The following is a 15,241-nucleotide window of genomic DNA, read 5'->3' as shown; positions in this document are numbered from 1 at the left end:
AAGGAACCAACTTAGGACAAATAAATGAAGTACTACTTTCTATAATGGTAGCCATTTTTTCAGTTAAAACATTAGATGGTACATCTTGAATATATATAAAGGCTCCAGAAGGCTTTAGAAGTCTCAGTGTGTCTCATACACATACACACACACACACACACACACACCATAATGAATTAAGTTTCTAAAAGATATTTGGAAATTCTGTGCACTTCTGAGGTTAAATGAAGATCTCTTCTTACTGACTTTCAAAGACTATCTGGGGTTGCCCCCACATAGGCTGAAATATCAAGTTTTATGGATAACCAGATGCTCCTAGTAGGATACCTGAAATGCTTTCCTATTCTAGAAATCTATTTCTAAATTGCACCTGCAGCAGGAACATATTTCATGTCACCCCTGGAGTGGCACCGTGTTCTATAAAGTATTACTGAACCTCCTTGCACTTCAGAATCATCAAGGGAGTTTTTCAAATGTGGGGATTCTTAGGCCTCATCTTTATATTTTAATTTTTAATTTTAAGGTAGGGATCTCAGACAGCTGTAAATTTAATAATCATTTTCAATTAATTGAAAACTTCTGGTCAAGTGGACAGTGTCTGGAAATATGAGTGAAAAGGTCAGGTTCTGGTTGACTCTGACCTACGTCAACTTCAACTTTGGAAGAGACCTATAGATTATGCAGAATTCTGCATAAGAATAATTGTAGACTCTAAATAGACATACTACATTAGTGTCTTACCCAAACTGAAAGTTCAATTTGAAGATCAAGATTTTAGAAAAATGTAATAAAGTACTGCTATGGAATTATTATTTTTAGTAATAGGTGTGCAGTTATTCTGGTGACAGTTTTTGCTAAAACTCCAAACCATCAATCATCCTTGGTCAGACAGAACAAAGGCTACTATGCTGACTCATGTGGAACATGAACAGTCCTTCTCCACACTCTAAAATCATAAGCAGTGGAAAAGACAATCCTCATTCCATTTTCCATTCAATCACATCAGAATAGGTGCTTACTAATTCCATGCTGGAAATATTTGCTTCAGCTGTAAGAAGATATTGATAGAGTTAGAGGTATTTTGAGCCTATTATGTGGGTTTCTGCCTTAGTCAGTTCTGGATGCTATAACAAATTACCATAGACTGAGTGGCTTATTAACAACAGAAATTTATCTCTCACAGTTCTGGAGGCTAGAAATTCAAGATCAGGTGCCAGCCGGGTCAACTTCTCATAAGGGCTCTCTTCTAGCTTGCAGAAGGCTGACTTCTTACAGCCTCACATGGAGGGAAGAGGGCAAGCTAGCTTTCTGGACTCTTATAAGGGCACTAAATCCCATGGCCTAATCACCTTCCCAAGGTCCCACCTCCAAACTTCAACATATATTTTAATAAGTTGTTGGGGAAACACGAAGATTCAGTCTATAACAGCTTCTGTCTCACAGGTCGTGGTTTGCAACCTACAAGTAGGGTGACCAACAGTCCTGGAATATCTGGGAGTGAAGATTTCCTAGCATATGGGATATTTAGTGCTAAAAATAGGACAATCCTGTGCAAACCAATCCAGTTGATTACCCTTTGTATGGCCCCAAGCTGCCTTGCAGCCAATTTCCTCTCCATCATTTTTCCCTAAGGGCCCTCTATTCCTCAAATCTGTCTATATCCCCATCCCACTCACTCCCAACCTGTGGACTTTCTCCTCCTGAAATAAGTAAGCAGATGGAGCCAACTGGCCACAGACCCTGAGTTATAAGTCCCATGTGATCTGTGAGCCTCTTCTCGTTGCCAAAATTGAGGTAGAGCAGAGTCAGACAGAACTTGACATTATCTTCCAATTCAAGACACTATCCACTTGAATAGTGTGGTTCTATTATTCAGGAGGGTTTATGAAACACACAGATTCCAGGGCTTTCATCCTAGACTGTCTAGAGAGGATGCCAGAGAATCTCCACGTTGGAAAAGCTTCCTTGTAATTATGATCTGTAAGAAGGTTCTGGAACAGTATCTAGAATACAGTGTCCCCAGGGGTACCATGAAATGTGTTCTTGCTGCATATGCAGTTTACAACTGGATGTCTAGGAAAGGGGAGCACATCAAGTCTCTTACTAGGTGGAACTGATCTTGGCAACCCATAAACCCAAGTTAAAGCCAATCAAGTCTATAGTGAATTTGAAACCTACTAGGTCACATGAATTTATACTTATGAATGTTTGCTATTTATGGTTAAGTGACAGCATATTATATCCAGGTATTCTTATGAAAATCACTTGTTCATATCACATGTTCAAATCCGTGTTCAAAATCATGGATTTTGTCCATGTTATTGACATCAAAAATTACTAATTGAATTTTTATAACAATTATGATTTGAATATTTATATACATGTAAGGCTCAGAGATAATGCTAGATGTTAAGAAAGAGAAAACTGTTTATAAGTTACTATAATATTTTATGGAGTATGGCCATCTGTGTCCATCTTACACAACCATCCTCTCACCAGGACTAACATGAAAAAACTTAAAGTTTTAAGGTGTCCAAAGATCGTTCTAGAAATCCATCCCTGAGTTAAGAACCATGGATCTGAGCATAAATTTCTTCCCTGAGTGACTCATTGATTAGAAAAATGCATGGTCTTCCTGTAAGAGTGCATCTAAGAACCCAATGAGACCAAACCATCCCATAATTTAAGTCACAAAGGCATCTTACAAATGCCTGTCACTTTGGCAATATCCCTTCCAAATGAAGAGACTCCTTTGGTCCCCGGAAACATCAGTTTTCTAGATGTCTCTACAATCTAGTTTTCTAGACTCTCTTGGGAGGTATCTGAGACATTTCAGATTCATCTACATTTTGGAAAATCCAGCATGCAACCCACAAGCCTCCTCTCTAAAGAGACTTCTGCACATCTCTGCCATTTGATATTTAACATGGAATGTATTGCTAGTTCCTCTATGTGAGCAATCCCTACATAAACCCTGTATTTATTTTCATTTTATAACAAGTAATAATAAGCTTGTACAAAATCTTGCCCATGCCGAATGAGAAAATCCAAAACTATTCTTAATTGTTGGGAAGACACATAAAAGTCATGATGAAAAGAAGAAAAAATATATCCACATCCAACATGCAACAAATATTTTACTGAACACTTTGTCAGAAACTTGTATAGTTAATCCAAATCACCAAATAGCTCAACAGTTAACTTGTACTTGGCTTGAGACTTCTTTGTGTGTTTTGTATTAAATATGTTACTTGTTTGCAGGGAGTAGAATATGGTGTTGAGGGAAGAAAAGGAATATTGTCTAAATAATCTGACTTAAATTGCTAATTGGCTTGATGTTGGCTCCTGTTCAATTTTATTTGCCACTCATTCAAACATAATGGCCAACAGAGCAGGAGAACTCACTGGACAACAAAGACAGCCAACTGGCCACCTGCATCCATAGGGAAACAATGTACCACTCACCAGCAATGCTATGCTAGGCTTCAGTGTCTTACGAAGAATAGTAGTACTTCGCAGGTCAGTTTAAGGATTTAATATAATACACAAAAAGTGCTTAGAACAGTACCAGGATCATAGAATGTTTTAAATAATGATAGTAGCTACTACTAGTAGCTATTATATGCCACCATTATTAGTACACATTCCAACACTGGAGAGTACTGATTTACCTGCTTAGACTATGTGGGTCTGTTTTCTTTCTTGTTTTTTTTTCTTTAAAAATGTTTTAAATTGTTTATTTATTTTTACTTTTAATTTGGGCATATAGTAGGTGTATATATTCATGGGGTCTGCTTTCAACAGGAGTATCTAAAATGTACAATTGCTAATGGTACTGAAACAGATTACCTTTGTAAATCTTTGCCTTCAACTCCTAGAGATTAAGGGCCTCTCATGAAGAACACTCCCTAAGCCTATTTCTGCCATTTATCTGGAAACCAGTCTGCAAACTTGTGACCTCTTCGTTATGTTAGAAAACATAAGCTGTGCTCTCACTTATATAAATCAGTGTTTCTTTCCTCTCCAAATATTCCTGGGAACATTAATTTGCCCGTTGTTGGCTAGCCAATCTACCATCCCTGGAATTAAAGCCAGAGACTAACAGAAAATTGAGACTCAATTTGGGACTTTTTGACAAGGAAATTAATGAAAAAAAAATGGAAACCAAACAAGACAATACAGGATCAGAATGAGCTGTCAGTGGACCACTCACCCCCACTTTCCCTGCATGCATGGATCATCTTACAAGCAGTTAACAGGAAAGGAAGTAGCAGTATGGAAACTTCCCCATCCTCAACACATCAAAAAGAAGAATTTCAAGACAGCACAGGTTAGCTAGGTCCAGTAATATAAAATAAGCATAGCACTCATTTGTCCCAGGAGACCAAATGGGCAAATGAAGACTAGAAGTTGTGATGGGTACTTTCACCTTACACAAATGACACCCATTTGTGTAAGTGTGACTCTTGGCTCCATCTAGACAGGTCTATGTTATAGCAAATCCCAATCCTTCCTCCTCCCCCTCAGCAACTCCTGGGCAACTCAGAAGCACCTCTTGGGCTTTCATGTTGCCCCAGGCACTGTTTTCCCTCAAGGGCTCAGGCCGAGTGTGAACCAGCAAGAGACTGAACTACCTTGACAGTACAATTTGGGACAACCCCCAGCCCTGTACCTTACCTGCAGAATCTGTCCCATCGGCAAGCACATTCTGGGTCGATGCTGGCGCTAGGTCCTTGACTCCATGCACCTGAGCAGCTTCTTCCTGGTTTGTTAAAAATGCAGAGCACAGATCAGATTCGAGGGCTTGCAGCTTCAGCAAGGAATTCTGCCAGCAAAAGCAGAACATGAGGCCAGCTAAGTAGATGCCTAACACACAACAGTGTGTCCGCAGCTCCCGCAAGCACCTTCCTCCACTGCCTGGCAGGAAGAGGGTGGTGGCAACAGCTGCTTCAGGGAAAGAACTGGTTGTGCCAGAATCATATACGCATCATTCCACATGCAGGCTCAGTTTCTGCCTCATTTAAATCCTAACGTATATGGATTATCTGTGACACATGGGACTGGTGATTTCGTCAGCAAGAGACGCTGCATCTGGAGAACCAATCTGAGAAGATATCTGCTTCCCGGGCGCTTGAGGCTTTACGCTTTGAGTGTTTCATTCATTGTGCTGACATCAGGAAGCAGAAGACATTAGGTCCCTCCCTGGCTACCATTCATAAAGGCCATCGTCCCTCCAAAGCAAAGACTGCAGCAAACTGCAGTGCACAAAGAGTTACTGCTGCAGAGGCTGCCTGGCATCTGGGAGGGGCTTTGAGGCTCCCTAGTCCACATCTGTATGCTGGTGTGTGTGTGTGTGTGTGTGTGTGTGTGTGTGTGTGTGTGTGTGTCTTCTAAAGTTACTTCTCTTACATGAGAACAGGGTGAAAGAAAAGGGTGGAGGGAGATGACCTTGGTCATTTAGCATAACGCAGCCACTGAGGAAGAAGCAATTTATCTTTCATAGCCCTCAGCATAACCTCCCACCCACTCTCTTCATTTCTCATTTAAAATTTCTCCCATGATTCTTAACAAGAACAAAGTCATACAGATTGACGCATGTATCCTGCCATAATGCAGATGCCAGCAAATTAATTCCCCCGACCAGGTGAAAGTGAGTCAGCCTGAGTCCCTGGCCAGGCTCTCTCCCTCTCCACAAGAAGGTTCTGCAGGTCTCAGCTGTTCTTCTGCCCTCCCAACTCCAGCAGGGGTGGGCACCGGGAGCAAAGCCACTGGTCCTTTCCCTGCTAGGACCCTCCAACACACACAGGCACACACACACCTGCTCACACCCTACCCTCTGCATATCCTTTCCCCCACACAGTGTCACTCCCACTCCACAGCCCCACCCCTGCCACATACATACCCTCACCCCTTACCCCCCACACACACGTATGTACACCCTCAGCCCCTAGTGCTCACCTTCATCCTACACGCACTCTCATACCTACTCCTCACCTCCTACTCCACACAGCCACTCACACCAAACCCCCATACTCTCATCCCTACTCCCCACACCTACAAACACCCCAGCTTCCACAAACACACACCCTTACCCCACACATACCTCATACCCTCACATCCAGCCCCTGAAACCTCCCAGCCTACTCCATACATACCCATGCACACCCACCCCACACACACCCACAGCCAACTCCCATGCCTTCCCATACTGTTCCACACACACACCCCTGCTCCATACACACCTTCACAACTTTCCTCACATAAACATCTATCCAACATCTCTCACACCCCAGCTCCTCCCTTCCATGCAAGACCGAGTCCCACACACCCCTCGATCCATTCTGTTGATGTGAGTATGAACCTACAGTAGTGTTTTACAAGCTGCCCACCAAGGGATGTCTAAAATCTGTTGTCTCTTCACCATTCTGAAAGCAGCAGGTGCCTAGGCAGGCTCAGGATCACACCTCTGCCATGCCCGGAGATGGGGTGGGACCCGGCGCAAACCTCCTAAGAGCTCAGGGGCTGCTGTCTGGGAGCCCATAGCTCACGTGAAGCACCTGTGTGGGACTGGGCCATTTTTTTGGCTTCCTCCTCCATTCTGGGATGTTTTCGCAGCAGCTGAGTGTGGAAGCAAGAACTGAGGTTGTTGACAGGAGCTGCAGAAGGAGCAGGGACACCAAGTTTCTGGGAGGATTTAGTATTTAGTAAACAAGCAGCTGGGAGGCAAACAGAAAGATTCCAAGCAAGTTTCCTACTGAAGGACGTTGGAAATCAGTGACCTCTCAAAAAGAGCAAAACTACCCTGAAGGTTAACAAATAATGCCATGAGAATGCAAAATGGTGCTGCCACTATGCAAAACAGAATGATGGGCTCCCAAAATATTAAAAATAGAATTACCATATAATCCAGCAATTTCATTGCTGCATATCTAGCCAAAACAATTGGAAGCGGGGACTTGAACAGATATTCATACACTCATACTCATGGCTGCATTACTCACAATAACCAAGAGGTATGTTTTGGATAAAATAGTGTCTCTACAAAATTTATACATTGAAGCCCTAACCCCCAATGATACTGTATTTGGAGACAGCTCCTTTAAAGATACAATTAGGGTTAGATGAGGAAGCAATAGCAGGGAGACAGACAGATAGAAGGCCATGTGAGAAGGCAGCTGTCTGCAAGACAAGGAGAGAGGCTCAGGAGAAATCGACCCTGCTGGCACCTTGATCTGAGACTTCCAGTCTCCAGGACTGTGAAAAAGTACATTTCTGTTGTTTAAGCGTCCAAGTCTGTGGTATTTTTTTTTCTTTTTTTAAATTTTATTATTATTTTTATTTTTTTTATTATTATTATTATTATCCTTTAGGTTTTATGGTACATGTGCGCAATGTGCAGGTAAGTTACATATGTATACATGTGCCATGCTGGTGCGCTGCACCCACTAACTCGTCATCTAGCATTAGGTATATCTCCCAATGCTATCCCTCGCCCCTCCCTCCACCCCACAACAGTCCCCAAAGTGTGATGTTCCCCTTCCTGTGTCCATGTGTTCTCATTGTTCAATTCCCACCTATGAGTGAGAATATGCGGTGTTTGGTTTTTTGTTCTTGCGATAGTTTACTGAGAATGATGATTTCCAATTTCATCCATGTCCCTACAAAGGACATGAACTCATCATTTTTTATGGCTGCATAGTATTCCATGGTGTATATGTGCCACATTTTCTTAATCCAGTCTATCATTGTTGGACATTTGGGTTGGTTCCAAGTCTTTGCTATTGTGAATAGTGCTGCAATAAACATACGTGTGCATGTGTCTTTATAGCAGCATGATTTATAGTCCTTTGGGTATATACCCAGTAATGGGATGGCTGGGTCAAATGGAATTTCTAGTTCTAGATCCCTGAGGAATCGCCACACTGACTTCCACAAGGGTTGAAGTAGTTTACAGTCCCACCAACAGTGTAAAAGTGTTCCTATTTCTCCACATCCTCTCCAGCACCTGTTGTTTCCTGACTTTTTAATGATTGCCATTCTCCTGGTGTGAGATGGTATCTCATTGTGGTTTTGATGTGCATTTCTCTGATGGCCAGTGATGGTGAGCATTTTTTCATGTGTTTTTTGGCTGCATAAATGTCTTCTTTTGAGAAGTGTCTGTTCATGTCCTTCACCCACTTTTTGATGGGGTTGTTTGTTTTTTTCTTGTAAATTTGTTTGAGTTCATTGTAGATTCTGGATATTAGCCCTTTGTCAGATGAGTAGGTTGCGAAAATTTTCTCCCATTTTGTAGGTTGCCTGTTCACTCTGATGGTAGTTTCCTTTGCTGTGCAGAAGCTCTTTAGTTTAATTAGATCCCATTTGTCAATTTTGGCTTTTGTTGCCATTGCTTTTGGTGTTTTAGACATGAAGTCCTTGCCCATGCCTATGTCCTGAATGGTAATGCCTACGTTTTCTTCTAGGGTTTTTATGGTTTTAGGTCTAACATTTAAGTCTTTAATCCATCTTGAATTGATTTTTGTATAAGGTGTAAGGAAGGGATCCAGTTTCAGCTTTCTACATATGGCTAGCCAGTTTTCCCAGCACCATTTATTAAATAGGGAATCCTTTCCCCATTTCTTGTTTTTCTCAGGTTTGTCAAAGATCAGATAGTTGTAGATATGTGGCATTATTTCTGACGGCTCTGTTCTGTTCCATTGATCTATATCTCTGTTTTGGTACCAGTACCATGCTGTTTTGGTTACTGTAGCCTTGTAGTATAGTTTGAAGTCAGGTAGTGTGATGCCTCCAGCTTTGTTCTTTTGGCTTAGGATTGACTTGGCGATGTGGGCTCTTTTTTGGTTCCATATGAACTTTAAAGTAGTTTTTTCCAATTCTGTGAAGAAAGTCATTGGTAGCTTGATGGGGATGGCATTGAATCTGTAATTACCTTGGGAAGTATGGCCATTTTCACGATATTGATTCTGCCTACCCATTAGCATGGAATGTTCTTCCATTTGTTTGTATCCTCTTTTATTTCCTTGAGCAGTGGTTTGTAGTTCTCCTTGAGGAGGTCCTTCACATCCCTTGTAAGTTGGATTCCTAGGTATTTTATTTTCTTTGAAGCAATTGTGAATGGGAGTTCACTCATGATTTGGCTCTCTGTTTGTCTGTTATTGATGTATAAGAATGCTTGTGATTTTTGTACATTGATTTTGTATCCTGAGACTTTGCTGAAGTTGCTTATCAGCTTAAGGAGATTTTGGGATGAGACAATGGGGGTTTTCTAGATATACAATCATGTCATCTGCAAACAGGGACAATTTGACTTCCTCTTTTCCTAATTGAATACCCTTGATTTCCTTCTCCTGCCTAATTGCCCTGGCCAGAACTTCCAACACTATGTTGAATAGAAGTGGTGAGAGAGGGCATCCCTGTCTTGTGCCAGTTTTCAAAGGGAATGCTTCCAGTTTTTGCCCATTCAGTATGATATTGGCTGTGGGTCTGTCATAGATAGCTCTTATTATTTTGAGATACGTCCCATCAATTCCTAATTTATTGAGAGTTTTTAGCATGAAGGGTTGTTGAATTTTGTCAAAGGCCTTTTCTGCATCTATTGAGATAATCATGTGGTTTTTGTCTTTGGTTCTGTTTATATGCTGGATTACATTTATTGATTTGCGTATATTGAGCCAGCCTTGCATCCCAGGGATGAAGCCCACTTGATCATGGTGGATAAGCTTTTTGATGTGCTGCTGGATTCTGTTTGCCAGTATTTTATTGAGGATTTTTGCATCAATGTTCATCAAGGATATTGGTCTAAAATTCTCTTTTTTGGTTGTGTCTCTGCCAGGCTTTGGTATCAGGATGATGCTGGCCTCATAAAATGAGTTAGGGAGGATTCCCTCTTTTTCTATTGATTGGAATAGTTTTAGAAGGAATGGTACTAGCTCCTCCTTGTACCTCTGGTAGAATTTGGCTGTGAACCCATCTGGTCCTGGACTTTTTTTGGTTGGTAAGCTACTGATTATTGCCACAATTTCAGCTCCTGTTATTGGTCTATTCAGACATTAAACTTCTTCCTGGTTTAGTCTTGGGAGGGTGTATGTGTTGAGGAATTTATCCATTTCTTCTAGATTTTCTAGTTCATTTGCGTAGAGGTGTTTGTAATATTCTCTGATGGTAGTTTGTATTTCTGTGGGATCAGTGGTGATATCCCCTTTGTCACTTTTTATTGCATCTATTTGATTCTTCTTTCTTTTTTTCTTTATTAATCTTGCTAGCAGTCTATCAATTTTGTTGATCCTTTCAAAAAACCAGCTCCTGGATTCATTTATTTTTTGAAGGGTTTTTTGTGTCTCTATTTCCTTCAGTTCTGCTCTGATTTTAGTTATTTCTTGCCTTCTGCTAGCTTTTGAATGTGTTTGCTCTTGCTTTTCTATTTCTTTTAATTGTGATGTTAAGGTGTCAATTTTGGATCTTTCCTGCTTTCTCTCGTGGGCATTTAGTGCTATAAATTTCCCTCTACACACTGCTTTGAATGCATCCCAGAGATTCTGGTATGTTGTGTCTTGGTTCTCGTTGGTTTCAAAGAACATCTTTATTTCTGCCTTCATTTTGTTATGTACCCAGTAGTCACTCAGGAGCAGGTTGTTCAGTTTCCACGTAGTTGAGCGGTTTTGAGTGAGATTCTTAATCCTGAGTTCTAGCTTGATTGCACTGTGATCTGAGAGATAGTTTGTTATAATTTCTGTTCTTTTACATGTATTGAGGAGAGCTTTACTTCCAAGTATGTGGTCAATTTTGGAATAGGTGTGGTGTGGTGCTGAAAAAAATGTATATTCTGTTGATTTGGGGTGGAGAGTTCTGTAGATGTCTATTAGGCCCGCTTGGTGCAGAGCTGAGTTCAATTCCTGGGTATCCTTGTTGACTTTCTGTCTCGTTGATCTGTCTAATGTTGACAGTGGGGTGTTAAAGTCTCCCATTACTAATGTGTGGGAGTCTAAGTCTCTTTGTAGGTCACTCAGGACTTGCTTTATGAATCTGGGTGCTCCTGTATTGGGTGCATATATATTTAGGATAGTTAGCTCTTCTTGTTGAATTAATCCCTTTACCATTATGTAATGGCCTTCTTTGTCTCTTTTGATCTTTGTTGGTTTAAAGTCTGTTTTATCAGAGACTAGGATTGCAAACCCTGCCTTTTTTTGTTTTCCATTTGCTTGGTAGATATTCCTCCATCCTTTTATTTTGAGCCTATGTGTGTCTCTGCACATGAGATGGGTTTCCTGAATACAGCACACTGATGGGTCTTGAGTCTTTATCCAATTTGCCAGTCTGTGTCTTTTAATTGGAGCATTTAGTCCATTTACATTTAAAGTTAATATTGTTATGTGTGAATTTGATCCTGTCATTATGATGTTAGCTGGTTATTTTGCTCGTTAGTTGATGCAGTCTCTTCCTAGTCTCGATGGTCTTTACATTTTGGCATGATTTTGCAGTGGCTGGTATCGGTTGTGCCTTTCCATGTTTAGTGCTTCCTTCAGGAGCTCTTTTAGGGCAGGCCTGGTGGTGACAAAATCTCTCAGCATTTGCTTGTCTGTAAAGGATTTTATTTCTCCTTCACTTATGAAGCTTAGTTTGGCTGGATATGAAATTCTGGGTTGAAAATTCTTTTCTTTAAGAATGTTGAATATTGGCCCCCACTCTCTTCTGGCTTGTAGGGTTTCTGCCGAGAGATCCGCTGTTAGTCTGATGGGCTTCTCTTTGATGGTAACCCGACCTTTCTCTCTGGCTGCCCTTAACATTTTTTCCTTCATTTCAACTTTGGTGAATCTGACAATTATGTGTCTTGGAGTTGCTCTTCTTGAGGAGTATCTTTGTGGCGTTCTCTGTATTTCCTGAACCTGAATGTTGGCCTGCCTTGCTAGATTGGGGAAGTTCTCCTGGATAATATCCTGCAGAGTGTTTTCCAACTTGGTTCCATTCTCCCCGTCACTTTCAGGTACACCAATCAGACGTAGATTTGGTCTTTTCACATAGTCCCACATTTCTTGGAGGCTTTGCTCGTTTCTTTTTATTCTTTTTTCTCTAAACTTCCCTTCTCGCTTCATTTCATTCATTTCATCTTCCAGGGCTGATACCCTTTCTTCCATTTGATCGCATCGGCTCCTGAGGCTTCTGCATTCTTCACTTAGTTCTCGAGCCTTGGTTTTCAGCTCCATCAGCTCCTTTAAGCACTTCTCTGTATTGGTTATTCTAGTTATACATTCTTCTAAATTTTTTTCAAAGTTTTCAACTTCTTTGCCTTTGGTTTGAATATCCTCCCGTAGCTCGGAGTAATTTGATCATCTGAGGCCTTCTTCTCTCAGCTCGTCAAAGTCATTCTCCGTCCAGCTTTGTTCCGTTGCTGGTGAGGAACTGCGTTCCTTTGGAGGAGGAGAGGTACTCTGCTTTTTAGAGTTTCCAGTTTTTCTGCTCTGTTTTTTCCCCGTCTTTGTGGTTTTATCTACTTTTGGTCTTTGATGATGGTGATGTACAGATGGGTTTTTGGTGTGGATGTCCTTTCTGTTAGTTTTCCTTCTAACAGAAAGGACCCTCAGCTGCAGGTCTGTTGGAGTACCCGGCCGGCCGTGTGAGGTGTCAGTCTGCCCCTGCTGGGGGGTGCCTCCCAGTTAGGCTGCTCGGGGGTCAGGGGTCAGGGACCCACTTGAGGAGGCAGTCTGCCCGTTCTCAGATCTCCAGCTGCGTGCTGGGAGAACCACTGCTCTCCTCAAAGCTGTCAGACAGGGACATTTAAGTCTGCAGAGGTTACTGCTGTCTTTTTGTTTGTCTGTGCCCTGCCCCCAGAGGTGGAGCCTACAGAGGCAGGCAGGCCTCCTTGAGCTGTGGTGGGCTCCACCCAGTTCAAGCTTCCGGGCTGCTTTGTTTACCGAAGGGAGCCTGGGCAATGGCGGGCGCCCCTCCCCCAGCCTCGCTGCCGACTGGCTGTTTGATCTCAGACTGCTGTGCTAGCAATCAGCGAGACTCCGTGGGCATAGGACCCTCTGAGCCAGGTGCGGGCTATACTCTCCTGGGGCACCGTTTCCTAAGCCCGTCGGAAAAGCACAGTATTCGGGTGGGAGTGGCCCGATTTTCCAGGTGCCGTCTGTCACCCCTGGAAAGGGAACTCCCTGACCCCTTGCGCTTCCCGAGTGAGGCAATGCCTCGCCCCTGCTTCGGCTGGCGCCCGGTGCACTCACCCACTAACCTGCGCCCACTGTCTGGCACTCGCTAGTGAGATGAACACGGTACCTCAGATGGAAATGCAGAAATCACCCGTCTTCTGCGTCGCTCACACTGGGAGCTGTAGACCAGAGCTGTTCCTATTCGGCCATCTTCCAAGTCTGTGGTATTTGTTATGGAAGAACTACAGACTACAAAAGGTGGACGCAGCCCAAGTGTCCATGAGCGGATGAATGGATAAACCAAATGTGGTTATGCACATACAATGGAACATTGTTCAGCATTCAAAAGGAAGGAATTCTGACACAGGCAACATGCCACAACATGTATAAACTTTGAGGACATTATGCTAAGTGAAATAAGCCAATCACAAAAGGATAACTACTGTATACTCCCACTTGCATAAGATATTTAGAGTAGTAAAATTCATCGAAGCTGGAAGCGGTGGCCTAAGCCTGTAAATCCCACCACTTTGGGAGGCTGAGACAGGTGGATCACTTGAGGCCAGGAGGTTGAGACCAGGCTGGCCAACATGCGGAAACCTCGTCTATACTAAAAATATAAAAATTAGCTGGGCATGGTGGCACACGCCTATAATTTCAGCTGCTCAGGACACTGAGGCACGATAATCCTTGAACCCGGGAGGTGGGGGTTGCAGTGAGCTGAGATTGTACTATTGCACTTCAGCCTGGGCAACAGAGCAAGACTGCATCTCAAATATATATATATATATTTATCAAGACAGAAAGTAGAATGTTGGTTATCAAGAGCTGGTGCTTGGGGGTGGGACATAGGGAGGAGATGGGAGCTATTGTTTAATGGGTACAGAGGTTTATGTTGGGAAGATGAAAAAAGTTCTGGAAATGGATGGTGGTGATGGTTGCCCAACAGTGTGACTGTACTTAATGTCACTGAACTACACACTTAAAAATGTTTAAATGGTGGCAGGGTGCAGTGGCTCATACCTGTAATCCCAGCACTTTGGGAGGTCAAGGCAGTGGATCACCTGAGGTCAGGAGTTTGAGACCAGCCTGACCGACATGGTGAAACCCTATTTCTATGAAAAAATACCAAAATTAACCGGGTGTGGTGGCACGCACCTATAATCCCAGCTACTTAGGAGGCTGAGACAGGAGAATCGCTTGAACCCAGGAGGTGGAAGATGCAGTGAGCCAAGACCACACCATTGCACTCCAGCCTGGGCAATAGAGCGAGACTCCATCTCAAAAAAAAAAAAAAAAAAGGCCAGGCGTGGTGGCTCATGCCTGTAATCCCAGCACTTTGGGAGGCAGAGGTGGGAGGATCACTTGAGGTCAGGAGTTCGAGACCAGCCTGACCAATATGGTGAAATCCTGTCTCTACTAAAAATACAAAAATTAGCTGGGCATGGTTGGGGGCGCCAGTAGTCCCAGCTACTCAGGAGTCTGAGACAGGACAATTGCTTGAACCCAGGAGGTGGAGGTTGCAGTGAGCAGAGATCATGCCACTGCACTCCAGCCTGGGTGACAGAGTGAGACTCTGTCTAAAAAAAAAAAAAAAAAAAGTTAAATGGTAAATTTTAGGTTAGATATATTTTAACAATTTTTAAAAATGAATGAAAGGTAAAGTAAAAAGAAAGGCTAGCATTCTTTCTTTCTTTAACTTTACCTTTCATTCTTTTTTTTTTTAATTGTAGAACCAGCTGCCTGTCTCAAATTTGTAAGTGCTCTTGTATATTCTGCAAAGCAGAAGAGGGCATAGCTTTCAGGTTCCCACAGAATGAGAGGGAATGTCAGCTTTTCTACATGCCATGTGTCTGACTTTGGCCAAGCATCCTAGTTATTCTGGGCCTTAATGTCCTCTGTATAAAGGGGCAGTGTTAACAACAACAATGGTACTTGCTCTAAGGGATGCTCTCAGAATTAAACAAGGGAAATCATGGAAAGCTGGAAAGTACTTTGCAGAGCACCAGCGTGTTGCAAACACACAAGGACTGGATTGTGTATTTAGTATGACTATCTCCAAACCCCAAAGGCTGCCGGACAGAGTTCTGGCCATGTGG

At 42.5% G+C, this 15,241-nt stretch overlaps 1 protein-coding gene across 6 annotated transcripts in view; it reads right to left on the bottom strand.

Moving 5' to 3' along the window:
* Window positions 1–15,241, bottom strand: part of FAM13C (family with sequence similarity 13 member C) — a 123,012-nt gene that overhangs the window by 32,822 nt on the left and 74,949 nt on the right. For all 6 annotated transcript variants that reach the window (XM_024253896.3, XM_024253895.3, XM_024253894.3 and 3 more), the window contains one exon: window positions 4,678–4,762. In XM_024253896.3, the coding sequence (XP_024109664.2) occupies window positions 4,678–4,762 (85 nt within the window). The remainder of the gene's footprint in view (window positions 1–4,677; window positions 4,763–15,241) is intronic.

The sequence above is a fragment of the Pongo abelii genome, chromosome 8 (genome assembly GCF_028885655.2).
Source record: "Pongo abelii isolate AG06213 chromosome 8, NHGRI_mPonAbe1-v2.0_pri, whole genome shotgun sequence".
In the NCBI taxonomy this organism is placed as follows: domain Eukaryota; kingdom Metazoa; phylum Chordata; class Mammalia; order Primates; family Hominidae; genus Pongo; species Pongo abelii.
Note: the sequence above shows the minus strand (reverse complement) of the source record. Positions and strands in the feature narration are given on the sequence as shown.